The following is a 25,150-nucleotide window of genomic DNA, read 5'->3' on the forward strand; positions in this document are numbered from 1 at the left end:
TTCTTCCTGAAGGCCACCCCTACATTCTACCACCTGGTTATTCCTGGGAGCTGTTTGTCTTGAAGCCTATTGCCGCCACTTAGCAGCCCCTGAGATACTTTACTCGACGCGATAACTCAGATTTCATCTAATTCTGCACTACGAGTCAACGAGTTTAACTCGTCATGTCTATGTCTCCTGGACTCACCCAGAAGCTGGAGGTGAGTCAATAACACTTGTTACGGATCTGAACGGATACCGACTCGTGATACACATTACCTAGGCATACCATGAGAAAGTTGCCGCTAACGCTGAGAATGTAGTTTTTACTATCTTTCCTCAAAAGGTACGCGACGGCTTAATTATCACCCATAAAGCGATTTAACATTCTGTCTTCCAGATATTGTGCGTTTCTCAATTCAACATTTAATGTGATGTTTTAATGTGGAACGCCACGCAGAGACCTACAAGAACAAATCGATTCGAGCTCTGATCCCTCATCAATTTTCCACCTTTCACACGCAGCAACGTCGACCGACGCCACGGTATACCCAGGCCCCTCGAGAGAACAGCGCCCTGACTCGAAGAAACGCAAAGTGGCTGATGGCGCAAGCCAGAATACTGTCTCAACGACCGAGAATGCGCGATACGCTGAGTCCGTACACGCGAATAAGCACATCGAGAAGGTCCACGCTCATTTAAAGAAGGAGTGTGAGGAGCTTGCTCGGCTTTGTGTGAGTCTCATTTCCTGCGTCAACGCGCGCCTTCGTCTCATCTAGCTTGGATAGGATGACGTGTCGATATGGATCCAACTCACTATGCCGAAGTGAGCATTCTCATAATTAATAACGCATGTGATAAGCCCTAACGAATGTACCTATCATTCGCAGAATTGAGGAGTAAGCATATTGCTCAAATGAGTTTCTCAATATTACTGACTCGGGGGAAAGCGGCGACAACTTTGGTGTGGCCGTTCAAGAAGGTGATTGCATTTTTACTGCATTGCTCTGTGCCGTACTAACTCTAGTATAGAGGCACTGGCGGAGCTAAACCGTTGTCAGCAGAGTGCATACAACCTGCGTGACACAGCGAGACAACATCACCAAACTAGGGCAAAAATTTGTTCCAAGATAATTAAATACCCAAACGTTGAGGATTATCCGGTAAGTCCGTCTGAATAGATCCATCAACGGTGTTCGGGAGCTAATATCGAACGTCTATCAAGCTCGCCCTGAAAGAGCACGATGAGAAGATGTTATACACTGCACGGTCAAATCTCTTTGACTTGCGGAACCTCTACGCTGTCATGACTAATATTTTCCAGAAAAACATTGCAAAGGTTTGAGAATTTCTTCTCGTCGATATGATGTCCATTTTGATTGAACTCCTGTCATGTTAGATTCGTGCACCGAAAGGGAATAATTCCGTCGCACTCTACTGACTCCTGGACAAGACCGCATACAATACATAGATTATGTGTAACTCTATGCAGAACCGCACCCTATACAGATATAGTTTTAAATATATTGAACCCGTCATAAGCAGTGCTGATGACGGCTCCAGGAATCTGAGGGTGCCAATGGACTTCCTTGACGTCTTTTTGGCCTTGGTGAACAAACAGCAATTGCGGCGGTACATTGTCTTGGCTCCCGTCTTCCATCGGCACACCTGCTTCATCATCATCCTGTTCAACCGCTAGATCCCAAAGCGTGACTTGGTCGTCTGCTCCAGAAGCTGCGAAGATCGAGTCTTCAGACGGGTGCCACTCAATCGAAGTGATAGGAGCTTTGTGCCACATGAAGCACGCTACCGGGGATGGTGTAGGTTTGGAACTAAGACAAGAAGCCGATCAGTTATCGTTCGGTTGCGAAATAAGGACAAGACAAGAAAGAGGCTCACTTGGAGAAGTTCCGTAAATCCCATACTTTGATTCCGCCTTCGTCTCCGCCAGAAAGTAGAAGATACGATGTGCTCCTGTTCCAGCTGATGACATTGACGTCGTTCTCATGTGCTGGAGTGACAGCAAGTGCGTTCTTCCGCCCTTTCATTCTGATATCCCAGATTCGGACGCTCTGATCCGCGGAACAAGATGCGAAAACAGTCGGTTCCGCGGGGCTCCACTGTAAGTCTTCTACACTTGATGTATGTGAAGTGAAAGGCTGGTTCTGTGTAACGAAACCGGATTGCGTAGTTGTAGTGAGGAAGATTTTTGAGTGAACGTCGCCGGTGAGAAGGCGTAACGCTGCTGGGTTGGCGCTGTCGGCGGCCCAATCTAGTGCGAACCCCTCGGCACGGCCATGAGAGTTTATGGTGTGCACCGGCGTGTTTGAACGTTTTTTGTCAAGTGAATAACCAGGAACGTCGAGCGATTCGATTAATGGCCGGACGTCCCAGATGTGCACTTTCCCTGTCTCCGCCCACGATGCAACATAATAAGGAGAATTTACGGGAGGTAATGGTGTTGAAGGAGGTAGAGGTTGGGCGCGTATTCGGTTTACACCACCGAGGTGCGGCACAGAACGATGCTCGAGAACAGCATCCTCGTCTAGGTCGTCATTATTGTCGTCTTCGTCAGAGTCGGATTCGTCTGTAATGAGGCAGAACCAATAGTCACTGGGATGTCGTTTGATTATACTGTCCCTCTAAATACTTACCACCATCCTTTTGCGTTCGGTGTAAGGAAGACATTTTGTACACTCGAAGCTCGTTATTTTTTGCGTAGTCCGCCTGTGTTCCCGTGACGATATATGCAGTTGCTGGGTATCGCTGTCGCTCATCGCCCAAGCTATCGCGCAGGACATCGAATGAAAGGCACGGCCAATCCACGTTTAAAGAATGTCGCATTTCGTATACTGAGTCATCTGGTTCGAGAATCTCATCCTTGGCGAGGACATGCCTTCCCGGAAGGTAAACGTCTTTGCGTTCTGGTTGTTGCTCCTCGGATTCCTCGATTGGTGGAAGTACCTCATCTACGTCCATCCCTAAAGGAAGAACATATAGACTTATGCCCGTACAAGAGAAGCAACCCTACCTTCCCCGTCATTAGCGTCCTGCTTGCCCTCCACGACTTCCTCATCGCTCTCGATCTCATCTTCCCATGCATCCTCGAACTCCCCCATCTCAGAAGCCTCAACACCATTTGCTCTTCGTGCACTATTAGTTTTCACTTTTGGGAATGCTTGCCCATCGCTCGATGTTTGGGTCTCAGTAAGTGTGCGCTTTGACATGGTGATTTTCAGGAGTCAAATTACACTTCTGCTGCTCAAAATTTGTACACATGCGGCACGTGTTGATAACTGGCCCATTTCAGCACGTCGATCTCCGCAAATACCCACAAACAGCTTTAAGTTACAGACGAATGAGATGGGCGCCGTCCTTTCAGTTTCGACTTCTTTGCACGCACATTGTGGATGCTCGCAATCCTGACAAGCGAAACAATGTAGACAACCCAGACGATCGGACTGGACAGCGATGGAGCAGGATGATCGAATCTCATTAATATTGACGTTTTCGCTGTCATGCATATGCGCCTCTTCCAGCAATATAACAGCTCAATTTGTTTGAATGGCAGGAAGAACGATAGCGTCCTTGTCTTTATCGGATTTCGGCGGGTCCGAGAGGATCGTTTGGCACGTTTCTCGGATCGATGTCTTCTCTGTGTAGAAACAAGAAGGATATCTGCCTGTTTGAGCCTTCCCAGCTAAATACACTCAACATCGTGGAATGTGCGTATGAAAGCAGGGATGTTATTGGCCTTGGCTGTCTTAGATTGTGCCTGTCGTGCCACCAATCTTTGTACTGTAGATGCAAAACATGTCTTCCGATGCTGTAAAAAGTATTAGGCAGTCCAAGCGTAATTGACGTTTATTAAACAACACGGATAAAATGTAAAACATGCCAATGTTGACTTATGGAGGTACAACTTCGAATCAGATTCGGATTTCCGAAGACGCTAGTAACTTACGCTAGGCGATCTCCCTGCTGTCATCACGATGACCTGGACGAGGGACGCATGTATAAAAGGCTCGGATGGTTCTGAGGTGGTCAGTGTCCGCGTCTCGGAGCCTCAAACCTGATCGCCAACTAGAATGCCTTCCATTGAAGTTCCGCAAGGGTATGTTCATCATATCATCGGATTATCTATGTTCTTTGTGCAAACCATATCTTATTATCTATACTCAATGCAGTTACTCCTACGTCATCGCCGTAACAGCATCGTCGTTGTTTCTAAATGCTTACCAGCAAGCCAACGTCAATATAAGGCGAGCTGCTGCCAAGGTCCCCTATCCTCAAGGTTAGTTTCTTTCACATATTATAATTGCTGGTCGCTAATGAGATACACCATTATTAGCATATGCCGAGAAAGCCGAAGCCGCCGCATCGTTCGAGCACCAACGATTCAACTGCGCACAACGTAAGTGCGACATCGAATGCCATACTGCTACCATCCCACTTATATATGCAAACTAGGTGCACACCAAAATACTCTTGAATATGCGCCTCATGTTCTCCTTGGGTGAGTTAATCTGTCTGCTGAGTGCAGTGAAACGAGCGTCTCACGATTCCCCATGCACTATAGTATGCATATTACCGGCTTGAAGTACCCCATCCTCGCAGCTTCTCTTGGCGCTGGCTGGGTCGTTGGTAGAATCCTGTACACGATTAACTACTCCACTGGCTACGCTGAGAAGGTATCAGCCCTTCGAAGTTTTTCCTACGCCGCAAAAAATTCTTACTGTAATTCATTTATGCAGCGTCAGAGGAGAGGAGCCGTCATTGGCTCGATGTGCTATCTTGGTCGGTATTTCAACTTAGATTTATCTACTCAGTCCTTCACTTACCAGATATCTGCCACCCTGCATGCAGGACTTATTGGTACTACGGCGTTCACTGCATGGCAGTTCTTGAAAGAGGGACTGTAGTTAATCCTACCTCTTCTCTCCTATTTTTGCGACCTTTGTGTGTCATGCTTTATTCGTACTGCATTGTAATCCAGTTTTGCTGTCCTGCTTCTCTTGAGAAAATATACGAAGCATGCCGTTCTTGCAGTGGCGTTGTTTGCGGGTTTGATCAATGTTGTTCGGTTGTAAGAGGCGATACCCGATTGGTCTCGCTGCTGCTTTACATACCAGTGGCCTACTGCTATTTTCAATGACCCCAGCTTGCACCCTCCCCTCTCACTTTCTCTTCCCCTTGCACACGCATTTCACAGAAGATACAACTGAATATGGCTAGTAGTAGCAACAGCGCCGTTGAGGCTCGCCCTGTTCCGAGTACTTCGTCTCAGAGTGAGTTGTCAGCATCCACGGACCTCGCAATGAACACATCCACACCCCCGCGGCCGTCCCTTTCGACGTCCCTATCCGACTTTGCCCTCAGTTCCAGTTCCTCTTCACCCTCCGTCCTGGATGATTCGAACCAGTCCAAGGATGACGCGACACCGCTCTTAAAGAAGGTTCGGCGTCCTACGATTTCGAGTTGGTGGCTGGGACTCGATCAACGCGTCAACTCGCCGCTTGCAAACACGTTCACCCTTCCGTATCCAAGCTCCAGGAAGGGCAAGGAGCGGTCTATGGACGGCGATGGCGAAGGAGAAGACATGGGAGGCGGGTTCCGGGACAAGGATAGAATGACGACAGGCAGCTCATCACCCTCGAGTGAATCAGATTACTCGATGCGCCAGATACGTTTCGATAATCCACGCATGGAGGAGGTCTCAGAACGTCCAAAGTCATCGCCCATGGACATCTCGCGCTCCGCAAGTCCGGCGTCCGCGTTGAAGCCGCCCGCTGATATACTAGATGCCCCTGGTCCTTCGCACTCGCTGCCGCTGCCCAGGCGTTTGTCGGCCCCCGTAAGCATATGAATCAATATATGTGGACATTTATCGTAACTCTGACATGTGCAATTATCCGTCACTAGCCTAAACCTGCTCGACTGCTGTCGTTGAGAGCCGAGGCGCGTCCGGACGAAATTGAGGTCAAACACGAGGCGCAGGTCCAGCGTCTGTTGGCTTCCTTCTCCGGGTTGCCGCCAGGGTTAGGACCCACCCGCTCGGCCCGTACAGCATCCAATAGGGGTCGCTTCCCGGAAGAGGCAGGCGAAGACGAAGAGTTTCAAAGGGAGGATACGCCTAGCGATGACGGTGAAGTTAAAGATGATGTATCATCAACGATATTCAACTACAAAGTTCCGGTTGGGAGCGATCCTATCAACATCGCAAAGCCATCTACTCCTGTTCCGAGCGTACTTGGCACTCCGGAGGGCAGCCAAGGATGCTTCAGAGGAATCTCCGAGAGCCCGGGAATGGATATTGACGTGGTAAGTTTGATGATTAATGAGGTTTCTCTATGAGACTAATATTATTTGTGACAGCCAATGTATGCCATAGGATCTCCTGCAATTCCACCGCCAGTTGTTCCGCCACAGCAGTGGCGCCAGACACCTCCACCGACTTCGGCAAGCAGTGCGGTCAGGACAGCTAAACGAAAATGTATATTTGCGCCTTTGTCTTATTGAACTGTAGGAAGGCTAATATTAATTTGAATGACAGATGAAGACCGCTTTGACCCATATGCGCCCTCGGCGAAGCGGCGTGCTGTATCGCCCTCGATATCTCATCTGAAGGATCGCGATCTAGTTTCACCTATCGTCATCCCTCGGTCGCCAGTTCTCAAACCGCGGAAATCATTCAGTCAATCACAGACAAACTCGACTACGTCCTCTCCCACAGTTTCCAACAGTGCATCAGGCTACTTTAATGGCAACGGGAATTTATATTCGTTGCCTTTGTCAGGAAATGGTCACCACAGATCGGGCTCGTCGTCGTCGGTTGTCTCGTCTCCGACTGTGCGGGCGTCTATGATTCTTGCGAGTCCTATATTGCGACCCGTCCCACGTTTGGCTGCTGGATTGAGACGAGCAGCAGAGGACGAGGAGAAGATTGTGGATGGAGCGGGAGAGAACCTGAAAGAACTGAATATTGGCCGAAGTTAATCCTATCATACTGGTCCCTTTACTCATGTTTCGCATGGCAGATTATGATTTCATTATTCACGCACTCGATGCATTTTAAGTCTCTTATCACAGCCGCTCTGTTTATGTACACTTGTAGTGTAACGTTTAGTTAGCAATATTGTAGACTCTTCGTATCCCATGTAATACACAATTACTGTTTATGCTGTTATCTACATCCTCATTTGGATAGATAAGATTATCTCTAGCCCGCAAAATTTGAAGAGTTCATCGACGCGTCGGCTAGCACACTTCAACGAGTCTTGCCATGGCAGATCAGCTCACTGTCCTCGTCGTAGGCGCTGGCGGGCGCGAGCATGCGCTCGCTTGGAAACTTGGTCAGTCGCCGATCGTTGAAAAAATATTCGTAGCTCCAGGAAATGGCGGCACAGCACAACTGGAAAAGACGACCAACGTCGACATTGGGGCTGGTCCTGATTTTACGGAGCTTGTTGCTTTTGCGATTCATAGAAACGTACGTCTGTTTAAAACTCGGCGACAATGTTTTTAAAATGGTGAATTTCAGGTAAACTTGGTCGTTCCCGGTCCGGAACAACCGCTGGTAGATGGCATTGAAGCTGCTTTCCGCAAAGGTATGTCCGGTCAGACTATATGCTATGTTATTTCTTATCTAAAAATGTGTACTGTAGTTGGTATCGCAGTGTTTGGTCCGACTGCGCGAGCAGCAAGGATGGAAGGCTCGAAAGCCTTTTCAAAGGACTTCATGGCTCGAAATAATATTCCTACTGCCAAATACAAGACATTTTCTGCATCGCAATTTGACGAAGCTGTAGAATATGTCAAGACCTGTGGATTTCAGACTGTACTCAAGGCAGATGGGCTTGCTGCTGGGAAGGGTGTTCTTATTCCTCAGACGATTGAAGAGGCGATTGGGGGATTGCGGGACATTATGGTTTCTAATGTATTTGGAAAAGCCGGTGAGCTTGATGTCTAACTCGGCGTAGGGAAGTTGTTGATTCCACTCCTTCAGGAAGCCAGGTTGTCATCGAAGAGTATCTGACTGGACCCGAACTCTCAATCCTCGCATTCTCAGATGGCTATACAATCGTCCCTCTCCCCGCTGCACAAGACCACAAACGTATCGGCGACGGGGACACCGGACCAAATACAGGCGGAATGGGTGCATACGCACCAGCTCCCGTGGCAACTCCGCAAGTCATGGAACGAATCGTGAAGGAGACACTTCAACCGACTATTGACGGAATGCGTCGGGAAGGGTTCCCTTTCGTTGGTATGCTCTTTACTGGGTTTATACTCACCGAATCAGGACCGAAAGTGTTAGAGTATAATGTACGCTTTGGGGATCCTGAGACGGAGGCTGTCTTGATGCTACTGAAGAGTGACTTGGCTTCTATTTTGTTGGTATGTTGTCATTTTTCCTTTCTTTATTACTGGTGTGTTCTAAATCTTTATGTTTTGATGCTTGTAGGCGTGTGCTGAACGACGGCTGGACTCGGTTGAGGTGAAAGTCCGTCCTGGCTTCGCTGCGTCGATTGTACTCGCATCACAAGGCTACCCGGGCTCGTATCCAAAGGGGAAGGTTATTCAGATTGGAGACGTGCCGTCAGGCATGCTTTATTTCTTTTCTGCAACTAAACGTGATAGATTAAACTGATGACATTTTATGCAAGGCGTCGAGGTGTTTCACGCTGGAACCTCACAGAAGGATGGTAACATCGTAACGTCCGGCGGGCGGGTCCTTGCCGTGTCGGCAACAGCTGCCTCAGTCAAGGAGGCCGTCGACCTCGCATACAAGGGGATCGCAAAGATCTCATTTGAAGGGATGCAATACAGAAAAGATATCGCATACCGGTATGATACATTCACACACCTATAAAATAATCACGACGGAAGACCTAGTGACTAACTATTTCGTCAACAGCGCCCTTCAAGCAGAATCCTCAGCTTCAGCTTCAGCAAATCCGAGTAAGCCAGACGGCCTAACATATGCGTCAGCAGGTGTATCAGTTGATACAGGAAACGCTTTCATCGAGGCCATCAAGCCATTTGTCAAAGCTACTCGACGACCAGGCTCAGATGCTATCATCGGAGGATTTGGTGGGACGTTTGATCTTAAGCCGCTTGGATTTAAGGATCCGGTGCTTGTAAGCGGGACTGATGGAGTTGGTACGAAGTTGCGGGTGGCTATGGATTCGGGGATTCATCGTTTTGTCGGTCAGTCTACTCCGATTATTCCTATCAATTACAAGACATTACTGACTAAATGTTTATTTATTGTTATTTTTGTGTTTTGGTTTCATTAGGTATTGATCTGGTAGCGATGTCAGTGAACGATCTGATCGTACAAGGCGCCGAGCCACTGTATTTCCTAGATTACTTTGCGTGTAGTCAGTTGGATATTACGGTTGCGAGTGAGGTCGTGAAGGGTATTGCAGATGGTTGCGTTGAAGCTGGATGTGCGCTTATTGGTGGTGAGACTGCTGAAATGCCTGGAATGTATCACGGTGGTTCGTCCGTTCCATCATATGCCGTACATTTTATTATGATTTGTCTGATATTTTTATGTTACAGGTGATTACGACCTCGCAGGTTTCGCCGTAGGAGCCGTCGAGCGCTCCTCACTCCTTCCCAAATCGGACATATCAGCAGGGGACGTCCTACTCGGCCTCCCTTCCTCCGGTCTCCACTCGAACGGCTTCTCACTCGTCCGGAAGATCGTCACACTCTCGGGACTTTCGTACACCTCACCCTGTCCGTGGGACAACTCAACCTTAACAACAAACGCAAAAAGAACACTCGGCGAAGCTCTCCTCACGCCAACACGTATCTACGTAAAGACGCTCCTCCCCACTCTACGCACGGATAGAGTAAAAGGACTAGCGCATATAACCGGAGGAGGGTTCACAGATAACATCCCTCGTGTCCTTCCTGAAGGACTCGGATGCACAGTTGACGTATCCCGTTGGACGCTCCCGCCTGTGTTCTCCTACCTTATGCGGACGGGCGGCGTTGAGCCCAAGGAAATGTGTCGGACGTTCAACTGCGGAATCGGTATGGTCCTCGTCGTCGCGCGTAAAGACGTCGAAAGTGTTCTACGCAGTCTACACGAAAGTGGGGAAACCGTCGTGCATGAAATCGGTGAAGTCGTCTCTGGCAAGGGAGTCGAACTGAAGGGTTTAGATACGTGGACGGTATAAATGGCCAAAGAAAAATAATTAAAAAGGGAGAATGTTTTTGCCTGCTTACACCGATTATATATGACGAGTTATGACTCTTTTGTAATTTAATGCGGGTAGATTGTTCTGGAGAACGAAACACTCCAGATAGACACAAACAATGCTAGCTACATTTTTAGATATGCGTGTAGACAGTAAAAGAAAAGAAAAATCGATATGTCGATGCTAGTTTTTATCATGTATATAGATAAGAAAGAATGGACAAGTGAGGAAGAAAAGACGGAAGACGGAGAGATGTAACAACACAGCAGCAAGCCAAAAAATGTGCTAGACATGATATGAAAATATGAAAATAAAAGTTGTTAAGAAAAAGAAAAGTATATGCAGATGAAAGGATAAAACGGTGAAAGGAAAAATAGAAGAAACACGAGTATATGCAGTCAGGAGTGGTGATTATGCGAGTGATTTTGCGTCAAGTAATGAAGAAGGGTAAATAATAGAAGAGAAATATAAAGAGAACATGAAAGAGAGAAAAAAATGCAGAACAATGGACGAGATTATGATCTATACCCAAGAAAAAAGAGCGCGGAAATGGGCGGAAGAAACCGAGGCACAAGTCAACAGACATGACAGCAGAGAGGGATAGCGCAGACAGGGAAAAAGACCTTAAACCGAAAGGTCCTAATACTAGTCAGGAAAAAACAAGATGCCGGATATGAGAAAAAGCCTCCAAGGTGAAGGCAATAAAAAAGGAAATGTCAGCATCAGCGTCCATAAACAACTAATCCGGTGAATATGGGATAGCTAACAGTCAGAGGCGAGGGGGCGAGACCGAAGGAAGTAAACCGAATTCTACGCAGAGACAGAGACGGTACCAGCGGAACCAGGGCTAGTGGCGACCGTGGCGACAGCAGCAAACGACAGTGGTTTGATCTCAGGAGCGGAGCCATTCATCCCATTGCCGTTAACACCGTTAACGCCACTAATCTCGCCGTTTGGGGGTTCGTCCGGATCCTTCGTGACCGACCCGTTCTCTGACGGTCCCGACGAGGAGCCCGTGCGCACCGACGAAGCTTTGTCACTTTTCGTGGAGGGCGGCGGCGGAGCTTTTAAGACCTGCGCAGCAGTTGGTCCGTTTAGTGGATTTGTAATTGGGCTACGTGCAGGCGGCGTCATCGTACCACCAAGTACGGGAAAGTCATCCGCGCTCGGTAAGCGCTGCTGAGGTTGCTGATGGTTCGAACGTCCATTCGGACCCCCACGCTTTTCGTGGCGTACGCCATTTGGTTTGAAGTGGTTGGGTCGCGGAAACCCGTTTGGTTGGATGTGTCCGTTCGGTTGGGAGGTGTTAGGTGTGCCATCCTGTAAATATTACATACCGAAAATCAGCGGCCTTTCAGGGTAAAGATGTTAAGATTACAAACCGGTCGTAGACTGAGTTCCGCCATTTTTTCGTGTAGCTGATCAGTCTGCGGTTGGGTTTGTGCACGCGCACGCCCCGCGAATCTTGACATGTAATGTCCCTGCGGAACATCACCAGATTCAGGCAGGATATGTGGGAACTTGCATGCATCACTAATAAAATTAAAATTAAACAACATTATTTCTCAGTTTCAAAGTCACCCAACTTCCAAGCACATTAGAAAATACTGCTTACCCATTACGACACCTGCCTGACGGGAAAAACGCACACGGTGGTTTTCGGTTGTTGGCAGAGCCTGCGGCTGACATTCGGCGGATGCTGCCGCGCCTGAGATGATTGGCTCCCTCGCGGAGATGCGGTCGTGCGACGTTTGCGTAAGCATCCTGTTGGGGCGGAATCTGCAACGACTGCGCAGGATTCGTCGCAGAATTGTCGATCTGCGGATACTGCGTTGCTCCGTTAAGGAGGGATGGATCGCGCCTATGCATAGAGGGCGGCTGCGAAACAGGCGAAGCGGGAGAGTAAATAACACCGTTTGGCTGGGGTCCGGGCTGCTGGGACGGGGAAACACCCATAGGCATCGGCTGGACCGGCATCTGACCATGCTGAGGATAGCCGCCTGGAACTGGTACGCCATACGGTACAGGCGGCGGCGGCATTCCCGCTGGGCTGAAAGGAGTCTGCATCGGCGATACAGCCTCTGATCCCGAGCGACCGTGCTGGGGCTGTGCCAAAGGCGACTCTGACGGGTTTTGAGGTGGAGATGTTACGTTTGCTGATGGAGGAGGCTGGGGGTAAGGTGGTTGGGGCATACCGTAGTAACCGCCATAGTGCGGCTGAACCATTTGGTCATAGGGAGCGGAATACTGCGCTGGAGGCGGAAGTGGACCGGGGAAGAAAGGTCCTTGTGGATGAGCGAATATGCAGGAAGGCCCGTAGCGGCAGGCGGGGTAGTAACTATTTCATTGGTACACGTCAGACGAGTTGGAAAAACAGCCTGGGATAACTTTAGAAATCAAAACGCACCGACACGGAATTAATCGAGCAATTTCTGGAGGAGGTAAACTACCGTTGCCCGCATTCTCTGGTGGCTGAGCCATGCTATTGGGTGGGGGTGGAGGAGGGTAATATGGAGCGGGGGAGCCATCGGAAAGCATCGCGCCGGGGAACGGAGGTGGATAATACATGTACGAGCCCGGATGCGGCGGCACCTGACCATACGCAGGGTATTCCTGCGAATAGCTTTCCGGCACATGAGGCATATACTGTTGTTCAGAAGTGGGCGCGGAAGCGGGGACGGGAACTGGGGCTGGGGCTGATGAGTCAGTGTCGGGCAGTGATTTTTTGTCACGAGCCTCTGCAATGAGCTCAAGTATAGTGTCGTCCGTGGTGAGCTGTTCAATGCTTCCATGGCTCGTAGAGACCGTGGGGTCGGCGCCTGGAGTGGAAGAATGAGTCATTACACCTTGGTGAATATACCAAGGGCATAACGCACCTGCATTCAAGAGGGCCCTGGCGATGTCGATGTGTCCGTGTTTCGCGGCCTGCACGAGCGGCGTGGAGCCGGTATCATCTACAAAACATGCAAAGAGAATGCAAAAGCAAATGTCAGGAGGAGAAACACGTCCGAATATCGATTGGACGCACCCTTGATCTCAATGTCGATGGCACTGGCTTCTGTGAGCAAGTGGTGGACCTGGTCGACGTCTCCATTGTCGGCAGCGATCCAGAGAGGCGAGACCATTGTCAATCGAGCAGCAAAGGACAGAGCAGCAGGTGAGCGGCTCTGGAGGAGCGATAAAGTGGGGGATGGAGGGGAAGCAGGGAGCGGCGGACGTAGAGCAAGGACACTCTCAACTCAAAAACTGAAAGACTGAGTGAGTGTCACGAGCAAAATTCGCCAAAACCGCCACGAATTTTTTGATTATATAAGCATTCCAATCAAAGCATGCCGCTGACTATAACTTGTCCGAAGTCCGATCGCCAGGCACCGACAATTCATTATCACCCCCCGGCCCTGCCCGACAACACACTTTGCCACAGAAAACATGAAGTGTATAAATCCAATGACACTACATATGTTTACAAAACACGTCTCATTATAGTCGCCCAAGTAACTACACAGCCAGAGTTGTCCATCAACAAGACTCATGAGATCTTGGCTCTTCTGACGTGTCCGTGGCAGATGCGCCTGTCTTGGGCAAATATTACCCTCACTCCGATTTGTCCGTAGCGGGCCATCATCGACTCATCCCTATCGACTAAGCTGGTCCAGCAAAATGGACACGTAGTCAGGCTGGTCAAGTGATGAGCTTCGGACGTGCGGCAGTCCGACGCGGAAGGGCATCATACATTAGATCATGCCAATGCGCACTATACTACAAAACTTTGATCTACTAATGGGTAGTCTCCCAAGAAACAGATTATTAGCATTTTGAAATGCAATCGCAAAATGTTTTTAAGCGGGATAAAATGCAAATACAAAGGTGGAAAGTGTGTAAGTGAACTTTTGCTACGAAATCTAAAAAGCAAATGGCGAAATAAAAATACAAGGGTTGCTTTTTTGAATTGCAAAACATGCAGAGTTTTAAAGGGAAGCACGGATGCTTTCAGCAAGTCTTTATCTCCGCATCCTCGTCCAATCCCAGCTTGTGCAGAAGCGCACGTACTGGCCCGCTGCCCTTCGAACGTGGAGGTAGATCCAACTCCATCATCGCAGGATGTGACATCAACCATTGCGCTCGATCCTTCACGTCTTTGTTCTCATACAGAACCTCATAGATTCCGTTCGCAATTGGTGCGTTTGCTCCAAGCTCGTCAATAACCTTCTTGAGTCCTTTTGTAGTTGTCACACCTTCCGCGACGGAGCCAAGCGTACGAATGATTTCATCGAGCTTTTCGCCCTTGCCTAGCCGATATCCGACAGTATAGTTTCGCGAAGTAGGTGATGAACAAGTCAGGAAGAGGTCTCCTACACCTGCAAGCGTGAGAAAAGTAAGAGGATTCGCTCCATATGCGACTCCGATTCGCGTCATTTCTGCTAATCCACGAGTTATGAGCACTACACAAATAAAAAGTCAGTTCAAAATGTTCTAAGCTGTTGAGTAAACAAACTTACTAGCTCGAGTATTGTTCTCGAAACCAAGCCCATCGGCGATACCTGCCGCAATAGCATACACGTTCTTGAGGGCACCAGCAAGCTCAACTCCAATGGGATCAGTACCAATGTAGCATCTGAACCAGGGTTGATGGAAGACCTGCGATGCACGCTCCGCGTGCAGACGTGACAAAGAGGCAATTGAGACAGAAGTCGGCTGCCTCCGAATGATTTCCTTAGCGAACGAAGGGCCAGATAGGAAGGTTGCGACTTTTGCGACTTCGGGTCCGCACGCATCGGCGATGATTTCAAGAGTAAGTGCTCGTGTGCTTGTTTCGATACCCTTGTTGACGAAGATTAGAAGCGGCATGCTTTTAGGGTTGAGGCGGGGTTGTAAGTCCGTCAAGGTTTTTCTAATCACACAAAGTTAGATCGAAGTTACACAACGCAGGGAGGGAGATCATTACCGTAAGCCTTCAGTAGGAATTGCAAAGAGGAGTACATCGAGACTGGCCAATGTCTCTGCGGATGGGAGCTCGGGACCGATTGCAGTGATTGTATCGGGGAAAACGTGATCCTTAAGGTAGAGTGAATTGCGATGGTGCTGATTAAAGTATTTGACTTGGTCCTCCGAGCGCGACCAAAGTAAGACTTCATGGTCGGAATCGCCTAGATGGTCTGCAAGACAGCTACCAAAGTTACCCGCGCCCATGACGCAGACTCTTGTCTTCGGCGGAGACGAATGAGGGGAATGCGGCATGTCGAACGTCGAAACACTGTCAGCGGACCTAACTGAACGAGGTCGTGGTCTATGAGGACGGGAGACGCGTTCGTAGACAGAGTGCGGTTTGTGAATTAATGCTGCTGGGGAATGCATGGCGAAGGATTGGGGAGAACGCGTCGAAGATAGAAAGTCTATATGAGTCTATGGAAGCGAAAGAAAGAACAGAAAGTTCCTATGTACCTTTTGGGTTGAATCCGGACGTGCTTATATACCTTGCTGTTATCCTTGACGAACGTAAGATTGGACGGTGACAGAGAGGAAACATGGACTGCTAAAACGCGTCAAGCACCACGCGAAGGCGATCTGACTTGCTATTTTCGGCCATGGACACTCTCATCGTCTTCTTCGTTCCGGTTCTCCGGGACAAAACACGTCCAACAGCCCGTCGACAACCATTCATTTCGACCCCTAAAAATCTCTTCACAAAGGAGAACAACTGTCTGCGGAGCCGCCTACGAGCAATCCACACTGCATTTAGTGCCGATTACGACAAAGTATCAATTTTCTTACTTCTTTACAACTTCTTCGTCGGCATCTACGAGCACCACATTTGGGGCTTGTCAGCCGACGACGGCACGCGGACCGGGAGAAGAATAAAATGAACCCGAAAGTCGTGATCGACAGCGAAAATTGAAATTGGGAAGAGCGCGGGATACAGTTACCGTTTATTGTCACACTCCACGTCACTCAGCTTGTACGCACAGCTGCGCTCGATAGCATCGTTTCACTGTGTCCACCGTCGAGCGCGCTACCCATTCTTCTCTTCTCACTTATATTATTCTATTTCTCTTTGCTTCCTCCATTCCAAATATTGCCTTGCATTATCCTCGGCTAGACGTATCTACAACTCTTTGTAATTCCACTCCACCTCGATGCCTATTCAAGACCGCACAAACGAGTTTAGAGCTTGCGTCGAGTCCATACGGAGTCGGTCCATCGCACCCACCCGCGCTGCAGAGCAGCGACAACGACTATTACGACAGCGGGGGAAAGAAAATGTAAAAAGCGAGTTCACTCGCATGGCAACTGCCATTGGGAAGGATATCAGTGCTACGGCACTAAAGCTGAACAAATTAGCACAACGTGAGTAACACGTTTTCACATTTTTCGCGCTCCATGTGGCTCGCTTTAGCTAGAAGAACTTCTGAACGTGCTCGCTAATGCTATGTATCCAACAGTTGCGAAGCGAAAGACACTGTTTGATGATAGACCTGTGGAAATCAGCGTGAGTTTTTGGTCTTCTTTATTTTTGGTGTCCCTCCTCTTTTTTTGTCTCCTTCGTTTATCCGGTGGTGCCTTACTTGCACCCCGTTTCTCTCAAGCTTGAAATTTTGAGTAATAACTTATCGTTATCGGTCTCTTCTCTTCCACAGGAACTCACGTACATCATCAAACAAGACACTGCCGGGATCAACAAGCAAATTGCTACACTACAAGCATACTTGAAGCAGCGACAAGTGCAGAGTGGGAAGAACCCTGCGAACAAGCAGATTGATGAGCATAATACGAATGTCGTCATGTCTTTACAGAGTAAGCTCGCGTCGACGAGCATGGCTTTCAAGGATGTCTTGGAAATTCGAACGCAGAATATGAAGGAGTCGAAGGATCGGACGGAGCAGTTCATGTCCTCGACGTCTGCAGCTGCTGCAAATCAAGCTCCTGCAAGTATGTAGTATGCTTATTCTTATATTTTCGTTCGATGTTCATTTTCTTGTAGACTCTTTACTATTCGGTGGTCCTCGAGGGGGAGATCCAATGGGTGACGGCAGTGCATCTCGTCCCGATTCAAAAGGAAAAGGCCGTGCACGTCCAAATGGCGACGTATTAGCAATGGATCTCATGTCCGCCGAGGAAGGCACAGCAGGCTCAAACTCCCAAGGTCCCTTCGCACAAATGCAGCTCGTACAGCAACAGGATGACTACATCCAACAACGATCTACGGCAATTGAGAGTATCGAAGCGACAATTGCGGAGCTCGGACAGATCTTTCAGCAATTAGCGCATATGGTGGCGGAGCAACACGAGACGGTGCAGCGAATTGATGCGGATACGATTGATATTGCTAGTAATGTTGGTGGGGCGCAGAGGGAGTTGTTGAAGTATTATGCGAGTATTTCGAGTAATCGGTGGTTGATGTTGAAAGTTTTCGGTGTGCTTATCGTATTTGTGAGTCATCATTTCACTCTTCACTTTTCTTCCGTCCTTCTTTTCCACATGGCGCTTAAATGAGTGTCGATACGAGTTCGGCAATCGTTTGAGTGCTCCACAGTTTCCTTTTGGTGTTGTGTTCTATCCCACCTTTTTTTCGTTTTTCGTTTTTCCGGTTTGCGAGATGTATGCGACGATGCTAATGACGATTTTGCTCCCCCTTCTTTTTCTTATCCACAGTTCTTGGTCTTCATTCTCGTATCGTAGACGACGAATTTGCTCTCCTCGTGTTCCCATACCCGCCCTTCTTCTCTTTTGTCTTTATACTGTGTTTGTCTTATTGTGGATCTCCTTATTTTCTCTGTGGACGTTTCGTTACTTAATCTCGTTGGTCATTTTCACTCTTTTGTGAACATAGCATTAGCGTTAGCATAGCATACATGTTAGACTTTCTGCTTTTCCGAAATCCAAATGCGATGCGACTTTCATAAAGATATATATATATGCCCATGAACGAAGGAGAAAAATGCGTGATACTGATAACGAAAACCAAGCTTAAGTAAAGGGAAAGACAAGCCGATGGATCATCCAACCGGAATAGCGTTAACGCCTGTCCCCCATTCCTTTTTACTACTGGTACTGGTACTTTTCTTCTTGGACCCGCGTTTCTTGACTCCGCCGCGGTGTGTGCCAGGAGAGTCGTCGTCTTCGGGTATGGACCATGTGCGGTTTTGTTGTTTTGTGGGTGATTGGGTTTGGGTTGTGCCGGAGGTTGTGGAGTGGCGTTGGGAGTGATTTTGATTGTCTGCTGGGTTGGTTTCGGTAGAGTTGTGAGTTTGGGATGTTTTTTGTTGGCGTTTTGTCTGCATATCGCATGTTCATCAATACACATCCATGAAATAAAAAGAAAAGGAAGAAAACAGAAGGGAAAAGAAACACACCCTCTGCACCTCCAACCCCCGATTCCTCACTCTCACCTTCTCAAGCCTCGTAGCACTCTTCCCACCTCCCCCGGCGGTAAGCTCGACGTTGATCTGTCGGCCGTCGAGTGTGGAGTGGTGGAGTTTGAGAGCTTGTTGGAGGGCGTTGCGGTGTGTGAATTCGAGGAAGGCGCAGCCTTTTGATTTTGTTGTCGCAGAGGGGGAGGGTTTGGTAGGTTTGGGAGTGAGGAGGCGGATTATTGGTGGTGGGTCTACATTAAGAAAGTGAGATTAATGACATTTAAGATGGACAGCTGAGGGATATACCACAGTGGGCGAAGTGTGCTTGGATAGCTTCTTTTGAAGTTGTATACTTTAGATTACCTTCATATGGATATGATGTAGTCAGTTTGTGTGCATATAGGCAAATAATGTTCAATACTCACCGACAAATAGGATATATCGACTCTTTTGCGTATCAGGCTTTTCGTTCTCTTCACTGTTTGCAGATGCGTTCTCGTCTGTCTCGGGCGTCTTTCCTTTTCGCTTCTTCTTAGGCTTGGCTGTAGAGTCTGCTTGGTCGACGGCGTCTTCCTCTGCTTCGGTCCGTTTACGTTTCTTCGTCGAGGCTTGTGGTTCCTTCGGTTTTAGACCCAGCTCTCCTACTTGTTTCTCTTTCTCTTTTCCCTTTACTTTGTTCTCCTTCCCCCCTGAAGACGAAGCTGTGAGTTCATCAAGTTGCCCTGAGTTATTTTCTGAAGGCTGATGACGATCGTCCGGCTGTGCATCGAGGATCTCTATGTCTATTTCCGGAACGTCCTCGGGTTCGGGACGAGTTGACGATTTTTTCCCGCCCTTTTTTGATTTCGTTTTTTGGCGGAAGGCGAGGGATTTGCGTTGCTTTTTTGTGAGTTTTTGAGGTGTGTCGGGAGGCATGGATAATAATTTCCTGTGATTAATTTCCGGGGAGAGTGGAAGGAATAAAAGTCAAGACGCCGATCGTGGACGGAGGGTGCTGTGTATTGTGACGGGCGGAATGGGCGTGGCAGGAAGAGGAGGAGGAAAGGCACACCACACAGGAGAATCGAGAGAGAGAGAGGAAGGAAGAGTCGGGGATATGAAAGCTCCTAGGTGCACGAGGCAGACGGAAGCTCAGCTAAACAATCACAGTTCTAGACGAGGCCACTGCACTGCAGACTTTGCACGGTCTGCAACGGCAGCCTTTCTGCGCGTGCCGGCCTGAGCACTTTCTTTCTCCTATTCCAGCTCTGATGGTCCGCAGCGGTCTGTCGCTCTGGACAACGTCGAGCAGCAGCAAGCCGAGAGAGCACAAGCACAGACTCACGACGGGGTTGTTGCGCACGGTGAGAAAATCCTCACGGGTGGCTAAACATGTGTACACAAACTAATATTCAACAACTTACTGTAGCTACACCTCCAGCACCCTGCTGCAGCACAAGTCGACAGCAGCACCGACGGTCCGCTCGATGCAAACGCCCTATATATGGCAGACGCCCGCAACGAGCACAACAATGCTCCCCGCCGTCTCTCTAAACAGCCCTCCGCCACGAACCCCAGGTGGCGACGTCCGTCATTCTCTTCTCCAAAGCCCAAGGACGACCAAGCTCCGGGTCCGGCTGCCGCAAATAATTCTGGCCCCGCTCCCGCACCGGTCTCCGCGTCTAATTCGAACAGCAGTAACGCGACGACGAATACTGGGAATGCGAGTGCAGCCAGTAATAGCGCGACAGCTGCCCCTGCGTCTACTCCAACCTCCTCTAACTCTGCCACGCCTCCTGCGCTCGTGCCCGCTCCGGACAGCCGGAAGGAAATCAAGAAGCTTTTCCGCGATCGAGACGACGACACGGCTACTGCCAGCGACAAGGATAGTGAGTGTAGCAGACCGATGAAGGTACTTGAAGAGCAGGCAGCCCGTCGCCAGAAACGCGCCCTCTCTGCCGACAACCTTCGTCCTCCCTCTACCCTCGTCCCCGATTCTCTTCCCGTTCAGCCTTTACAAGAAATTCCGGACGTTGCTCAGATACGCTCAAAGTACAATATCTACAACCCTGTCGGTCCACGATGGTACAAGAACCACCATCTCATTCCACCCCAGACCCGAATGCCGCTGTCCTCAACCTTCTCCCCGTCTTTCCCTCCGACGCGTACTGCGATCGGCGCGTCAGTCGATGCTGGTCGTATGCCAGGTCTGAGTAGGACGCCTTCAGGCTCGCCGCTCCCAACCCCGACAGCATCGCAAACGCGTCTTGGTGATGGTTACCCTCCCAAACGGTCGCGTAAGCTCTCCAATACCGCACATGACAATGTCGACATGCTCGATGGCTCCGATCCGTCAGGGATGAATTGGCATCACCAATCTCCATATGACGTCGGCGGCCTTAACGGACCCGCACCGCAAGAGGTATGTGTTTCCCTACTTATGTCGCTCAATCTGCGCGGCGCTCCGACATCTTATATTGCCCCGGTTCGTCATTACGCTTGTTTCTAACTTTATACTTTTAACAGCCTCCGCCCCGTATAAATGCAACCGGGCTCGCAAGCTCGGTGCGTCCGAATGGAAAACCTACGAATCCGTCACCGTTGCATCAATCGACATCCGCCGTGCATCTTACTCCTGAACCCCCTCACGCGACCGTCCCTCCGCGGACGCGCAAGCGTACACTGAGCAAACCTGCTGCTGGCATTCGCAAATTTTTCTCCCAGTCTAGTGATGACGTTATGAGGGATATGAGGTCGGCATCTGCGCCTGCCACACCTGTAGAAGGCGAATCGAACGAGTCTGCCGGGACCAATGTTCAACAACGCAAACTTTCGAAGCGCGGTCGAACGGCTCCGCCCGCTATGATGGATACAGCGACGAATATTCTGTCGGTCCCTACGAATACGGATAAGAAAGAAAAACGCTCGAGTCTCATGGGTCGCATTGGGAAGAAGTTCAGTGTATTGCGCAAACCGTTGCACGATCACTCTGGTTTCATGGACCGACGGAATGAGGAAGCCGTAAATCGAGCACGGGAGCGCCGCCCCTCATTATCGTCTTCTATCAGGGAAGGTACTGTTGCTGTCTCCATACCTAGGAAGCTCAGCAAACGTATACCTCCACCTCGCGTGGCACACCGCACGTCTGCGTCCATCGACATAGAATTCCCGCTTACAGTGGGTCACCTTACCATTGCAAATCCTGATCAACCGGGCTCCGAGACTGCTTCACCTGTGAGAGCGACGAATGGTCTTACTGCGTCACCGCAGTCGTCTGTTGCACCCCTTCCACCTCCAAAGAACCCACCTATGCTTTCGCCTGATTCTGCGACTGAGGATGAAGAGCCGCGCCCGAAGTCGGTTCTGCGCGTTACGAATTCTCCAGATCATTCGCCGGAAGACACTCCGATGCAGGAGCCAGAACAATTACCGCTGACACCTGAACATGCCCAATTTGCACGTACTCAACACCAGAATCCTCAGCCTGCGACACCTGACCCAGAACCGCCGCTTTCTCCCTTGCTTCCTCCCCCACCTCTTGGGCATTATAACCTACCTTCTATTCCATCCTTCTTCTCTCCTGCTGTAGTCTCTGTGTCACTTTCAACTGCCGACCTTGGCAGTCCGCCCCCGGTGCCTGCGAAGAACTTCGTCGATCCTGCAACTCTCATGGACTCACCTGCATCGAGTGAGATGGACATGGATAACATGCCCGATATTGCTACGGAGCCGGATTACGACCGTCGTGTGGAGACGCCGACTCCCGCACCGCCTGTTCCGCCCTTACCAGCATCTCCAACGTCACCGACAACAGCAGCTGCCGCATCCTCTTCTGCCGCGTTGCGTCAGCAATCTGGACTCCGGAAATCTTTTGTGCCTTTCCCTGGTTCGGAGACGTCACAGACACAGGAAGAAAGTCCAGCTCCACGGTTGTCTCGTGTGCAGAAGGGGAAAGACGTGGATATGGATGACTCGCCGCTTAGTCGTGCGTCGTTGTATGTGAATCCGCCGACGCCGATGGCACATCCTTCGACGATCCCGTTTGTCGCGCCGCCCCCGCCTGTTGGAGCGAAAGGGATTCCGGCATCCCAGTTGGCGGCTGTCGAGGCTGCGGAGGAGAGGCAACGTGAAAGGGAGAAGGCGAGGGAGGAAGCGAAGATACTTGAGCGTGAGAAGGGTGAGAGGGTGAGAGAGTGGGAACTCGAGAAGGAGAGAGAACGGGAACGGGAGAGAGAAAGAGAGCGCGAGCGCGAGAGGGAGAGGGAACGTGAGCGTGATAGAGAGCGGGAGATAGAGAGAAAACGGGAAATAGAGGCGGAGCGGGAGAAGCAGAGGCTTAGGGAGCAGCGAGAGAGGGAGAGGGAAAGGGAGCGAGAAAGGGAACGCGAGCAAGAACGGGAGCGGGAGAAGGAGAGGGAGAAGGAGAAAGAGAGGGAGCGAGAACGGGAAAGGGAGAAGGAGCGAGAGAAGGAGAAGGAAAAAGCCGCTCGTGCTGCACGGAGAGAATCACGGCGGGAGGAGAAACGGAGAGACGAACGCGATGTGGAGAAGGATAGGTCGGTGAGGCATGAAGAGAGGTCTTCGCGCTACGAGGAGCGTCCAAGAGGGGATGAGAGGGGGTCGTATTATGAAGACCGAGCGAGAGCAGAGGAACGGACTTCTCGTTATGAGGAGAAAACCAGACACGAGGAAAAGGACCGTTCACATCGGCAGTCTAAGCGGGAGTCTGTGGGTGTAGACAAGGATCGCGATCGAGAGAAGAACCGCAGCTCGCGTAGGGACAGGGAGCGCATGTCTACCACGGAGACCTTCAGGCTTGTGCGCTCGCCATCGGAGAATTTGCGCTATATGCAAGGTGTACCGAGTGCAATTACTGTCGGTCAGGAACAGTGGACACTCGTAGAGGCTCCAAGGCGTGATAGAGATAAGGACCGGAGCTTGCGACGCGACAAGGACAAGGAGAGGGAGAGGGAGAGGGAGAAGGAGAAGGAGAAAGCAAGTCCTGAGAAGAGTTCACGCCGTCGTGATAGTAGGAGGGATGACAAGTATGACAGCGTATATGGCTCGAGTCGTGCTCATCATAGACACAGCAGCACGAAAGACGGTCAGCGGGCGTCCGTAACGATCACTCGCATTCCAATTGACGGTACATTGCGGCACCAGCGCTCGTCGAGTCTCGACGATCGGCAGGTCAACGGTGATGCACATGCAACCGAGAAAGACAAGGACCGACGATCGTCGCGCCGAAGAGACAGTAAACATGCAGGTGGTGGACACTCTTCGGATTCACGCTCTTCACCGACTGGCGAGAACTCTCATGCGAATGGTAACGTAAATTCTGGCACGAATGCTGTGTCTTCGCTTGAGCGGCATGCTTCACTACGCCGCGCAGTATCTGACGTCCCAGCTGGTGCAGAACAGATGATGTCGATTACTGCGCGTGAAGCCTGGGAGGCGGATCGTATTTGGAAGGGCAAGAGCATGTATGGTCCTGAAGACAGTGCAGCGAATATTCGTGGTGGCACTTCTAATTACGACCCACGCAATTCCGTGTACAGCGGTCAGAGTAACGTAGCGCCGCACGGTTCTGCGTACATGATACAGAGTCCGTATTACGACTCTAGTCACCCTTCTCTCGCACAGCATGGCTCCTTTTACGCAATCCCTGTATCTATCGCGCAGCATCCCTCGCCTCCGAACGCACATGTTTATTCTCAGGGAACGCTCTCTCCTGGGCGTTACGACTATCCTAATACGTATCGCTCCTTTCCTGAGACCCTCGATATGAATTCTCCGCCGCCACTTGCGAATCCACTTCCGGAGCCGCCGAGGCAGTCTGCGTATTCTCCTGAACCGCTTGTCTTGGACCCGCAAATACGCCATGATGACCCTACTCTGACTCCTGAGTATTGGAGCGTCTATGCTGGCATCACGACGCATTGAGTTCCTCCTGACTTTCCAAATTAAACTAAAAATCGTTGTACCACTCGAAGCAAGTCAAATCAAGCTCACGCACACACGTCTTCGGACTACCAAGCAAGTTTTATTCATCTATCTAGATCTGTTTATTTTATTACATACAGGCAAGCGTTTTGCGTTTAAACACCTGGCATATTTTCTTTTTTTGTGCATTTCATTTCATACCCTTTGTTCCGTGTACATGTTCTTGGGCTTTGTTTCTTTCTTCAACCTCCTTTTCTTACACTTCTTCCGCTTCATTTCCCTTTTTTTTTCGACTTATCTTTCTGCAACCATCTGTTATTTATTCTGATGATGATTGATGATTTTGATACCGTGCTAATGCCAATGACGGACTACCTTATTCCATTTTTTGGTTGTTTCTTTTGTTTTCTTTGTGCTGTTCGTTCGTACGTGTACGAGCGATGCCTACCTACTATCTCCTAGCTAGGTTACTGTTCCTCCTGATGATTCTCTTTTTTGTCTTTGTTTGTTTTATGGAGTATTAATGTTGAGGAGATCTGGAATGGATTTCATTCGCTCTTACTGATTGCGTGAGGTGTGAATGCTTAAGAACTAAAATTGAACTGTCTAAAAATAATAAAATTCTATTTCTTTATAATTGAATACACGCTCACGTGCCATAGCTACCCAGGGATGCATGGTATC

The 25,150-nt window shown here is 49.7% G+C and overlaps 10 protein-coding genes across 10 annotated transcripts; 6 read left to right on the forward strand and 4 right to left on the reverse strand.

Moving 5' to 3' along the window:
* The first annotated feature begins 28 nt into the window (after positions 1-28).
* Positions 29-1,481, forward strand: FOMMEDRAFT_105763 (proteasome activator pa28, REG alpha/beta subunit). The gene is made up of 10 exons (XM_007265208.1): positions 29-200; positions 263-325; positions 380-384; positions 440-713; positions 768-805; positions 870-878; positions 930-961; positions 1,012-1,142; positions 1,205-1,318; positions 1,379-1,481. Exons 1-10 carry the CDS (start codon positions 165-167, stop codon positions 1,418-1,420), a joined length of 744 nt encoding a protein of 247 aa, XP_007265270.1. The 5' UTR covers positions 29-164; the 3' UTR covers positions 1,421-1,481.
* On the reverse strand, positions 1,481-3,181 carry FOMMEDRAFT_105766 (WD40 repeat-like protein; the record flags this gene model as incomplete). The annotated part of the gene is made up of 4 exons (XM_007265209.1): positions 3,011-3,181; positions 2,634-2,960; positions 1,879-2,566; positions 1,481-1,811 (listed from the first exon to the last, which is right to left on the reverse strand). The coding sequence occupies exons 1-4, from the start codon at positions 3,096-3,098 to the stop codon at positions 1,481-1,483; spliced, it is 1,434 nt and encodes a 477-aa protein (XP_007265271.1). The 5' UTR covers positions 3,099-3,181.
* Positions 3,182-4,067: 886 nt separating this feature from the next.
* On the forward strand, positions 4,068-4,901 carry FOMMEDRAFT_154776 (MAPEG-domain-containing protein; the record flags this gene model as incomplete). Its single annotated transcript, XM_007265210.1, has 6 exons — positions 4,068-4,093; positions 4,167-4,273; positions 4,331-4,393; positions 4,450-4,495; positions 4,559-4,670; positions 4,734-4,901. 6 exons carry the CDS (start codon positions 4,068-4,070, stop codon positions 4,899-4,901), a joined length of 522 nt encoding a protein of 173 aa, XP_007265272.1.
* Positions 4,902-5,206: 305 nt separating this feature from the next.
* On the forward strand, positions 5,207-7,129 carry FOMMEDRAFT_167014 (uncharacterized protein; the record flags this gene model as incomplete). The annotated part of the gene is made up of 4 exons (XM_007265211.1): positions 5,207-5,833; positions 5,902-6,300; positions 6,355-6,472; positions 6,533-7,129. 4 exons carry the CDS (start codon positions 5,207-5,209, stop codon positions 6,973-6,975), a joined length of 1,587 nt encoding a protein of 528 aa, XP_007265273.1. The 3' UTR covers positions 6,976-7,129.
* A 132-nt stretch (positions 7,130-7,261) lies between these two features.
* FOMMEDRAFT_154778 (bifunctional purine ADE1) lies at positions 7,262-10,172 on the forward strand (the record flags this gene model as incomplete). Its single annotated transcript, XM_007265212.1, has 9 exons — positions 7,262-7,468; positions 7,520-7,586; positions 7,644-7,931; positions 7,985-8,376; positions 8,444-8,612; positions 8,646-8,826; positions 8,897-9,189; positions 9,279-9,482; positions 9,547-10,172. The coding sequence occupies 9 exons, from the start codon at positions 7,262-7,264 to the stop codon at positions 10,170-10,172; spliced, it is 2,427 nt and encodes an 808-aa protein (XP_007265274.1).
* An 831-nt stretch (positions 10,173-11,003) lies between these two features.
* FOMMEDRAFT_154779 (uncharacterized protein) lies at positions 11,004-13,318 on the reverse strand (the record flags this gene model as incomplete). The annotated part of the gene is made up of 6 exons (XM_007265213.1): positions 11,004-11,513; positions 11,576-11,726; positions 11,809-12,531; positions 12,601-13,012; positions 13,070-13,147; positions 13,222-13,318. The coding sequence occupies 6 exons, from the start codon at positions 13,316-13,318 to the stop codon at positions 11,004-11,006; spliced, it is 1,971 nt and encodes a 656-aa protein (XP_007265275.1).
* An 808-nt stretch (positions 13,319-14,126) lies between these two features.
* Positions 14,127-15,431, reverse strand: FOMMEDRAFT_120823 (NAD-dependent glycerol-3-phosphate dehydrogenase; the record flags this gene model as incomplete). The annotated part of the gene is made up of 3 exons (XM_007265214.1): positions 14,127-14,635; positions 14,693-15,084; positions 15,139-15,431. 3 exons carry the CDS (start codon positions 15,429-15,431, stop codon positions 14,184-14,186), a joined length of 1,137 nt encoding a protein of 378 aa, XP_007265276.1. The 3' UTR covers positions 14,127-14,183.
* An 896-nt stretch (positions 15,432-16,327) lies between these two features.
* On the forward strand, positions 16,328-18,065 carry FOMMEDRAFT_120827 (integral membrane protein sed5; the record flags this gene model as incomplete). The annotated part of the gene is made up of 5 exons (XM_007265215.1): positions 16,328-16,538; positions 16,634-16,680; positions 16,829-17,120; positions 17,173-17,621; positions 17,844-18,065. The coding sequence occupies 5 exons, from the start codon at positions 16,328-16,330 to the stop codon at positions 17,868-17,870; spliced, it is 1,026 nt and encodes a 341-aa protein (XP_007265277.1). The 3' UTR covers positions 17,871-18,065.
* A 122-nt stretch (positions 18,066-18,187) lies between these two features.
* On the reverse strand, positions 18,188-19,636 carry FOMMEDRAFT_167018 (uncharacterized protein; the record flags this gene model as incomplete). The annotated part of the gene is made up of 4 exons (XM_007265216.1): positions 18,970-19,636; positions 18,851-18,907; positions 18,545-18,795; positions 18,188-18,466 (listed from the first exon to the last, which is right to left on the reverse strand). Exons 1-4 carry the CDS (start codon positions 19,457-19,459, stop codon positions 18,188-18,190), a joined length of 1,077 nt encoding a protein of 358 aa, XP_007265278.1. The 5' UTR covers positions 19,460-19,636.
* A 2-nt stretch (positions 19,637-19,638) lies between these two features.
* On the forward strand, positions 19,639-24,943 carry FOMMEDRAFT_145903 (uncharacterized protein). Its single transcript, XM_007265217.1, has 3 exons — positions 19,639-19,887; positions 19,953-20,945; positions 21,050-24,943. Exons 1-3 carry the CDS (start codon positions 19,795-19,797, stop codon positions 24,464-24,466), a joined length of 4,503 nt encoding a protein of 1,500 aa, XP_007265279.1. The 5' UTR covers positions 19,639-19,794; the 3' UTR covers positions 24,467-24,943.
* Positions 24,944-25,150: the final 207 nt, after the last annotated feature.

This window comes from Fomitiporia mediterranea (genome assembly GCF_000271605.1).
Source record: "Fomitiporia mediterranea MF3/22 unplaced genomic scaffold FOMMEscaffold_5, whole genome shotgun sequence".
NCBI classification, from domain to species: Eukaryota; Fungi; Basidiomycota; class Agaricomycetes; order Hymenochaetales; family Hymenochaetaceae; genus Fomitiporia; species Fomitiporia mediterranea.

Excerpts from the sequence above, each read along its gene's own strand:
- FOMMEDRAFT_105763 (XM_007265208.1), top strand. The coding sequence starts at position 165 with ATGTCTATGTCTCCTGGACTCACCCAGAAGCTGGAG. Across the intron at positions 201-262 it reads GACTCACCCAGAAGCTGGAG|GCATACCATGAGAAAGTTGC; the intron begins GTGAGTCAATAA and ends CACATTACCTAG. Across the intron at positions 962-1,011 it reads TGGTGTGGCCGTTCAAGAAG|AGGCACTGGCGGAGCTAAAC; the intron begins GTGATTGCATTT and ends ACTCTAGTATAG.
- FOMMEDRAFT_145903 (XM_007265217.1), top strand. The coding sequence starts at position 19,795 with ATGGTCCGCAGCGGTCTGTCGCTCTGGACAACGTCGAGCAGCAGCAAG. Across the intron at positions 19,888-19,952 it reads CGACGGGGTTGTTGCGCACG|CTACACCTCCAGCACCCTGC; the intron begins GTGAGAAAATCC and ends AACTTACTGTAG. Across the intron at positions 20,946-21,049 it reads ACGGACCCGCACCGCAAGAG|CCTCCGCCCCGTATAAATGC; the intron begins GTATGTGTTTCC and ends TACTTTTAACAG.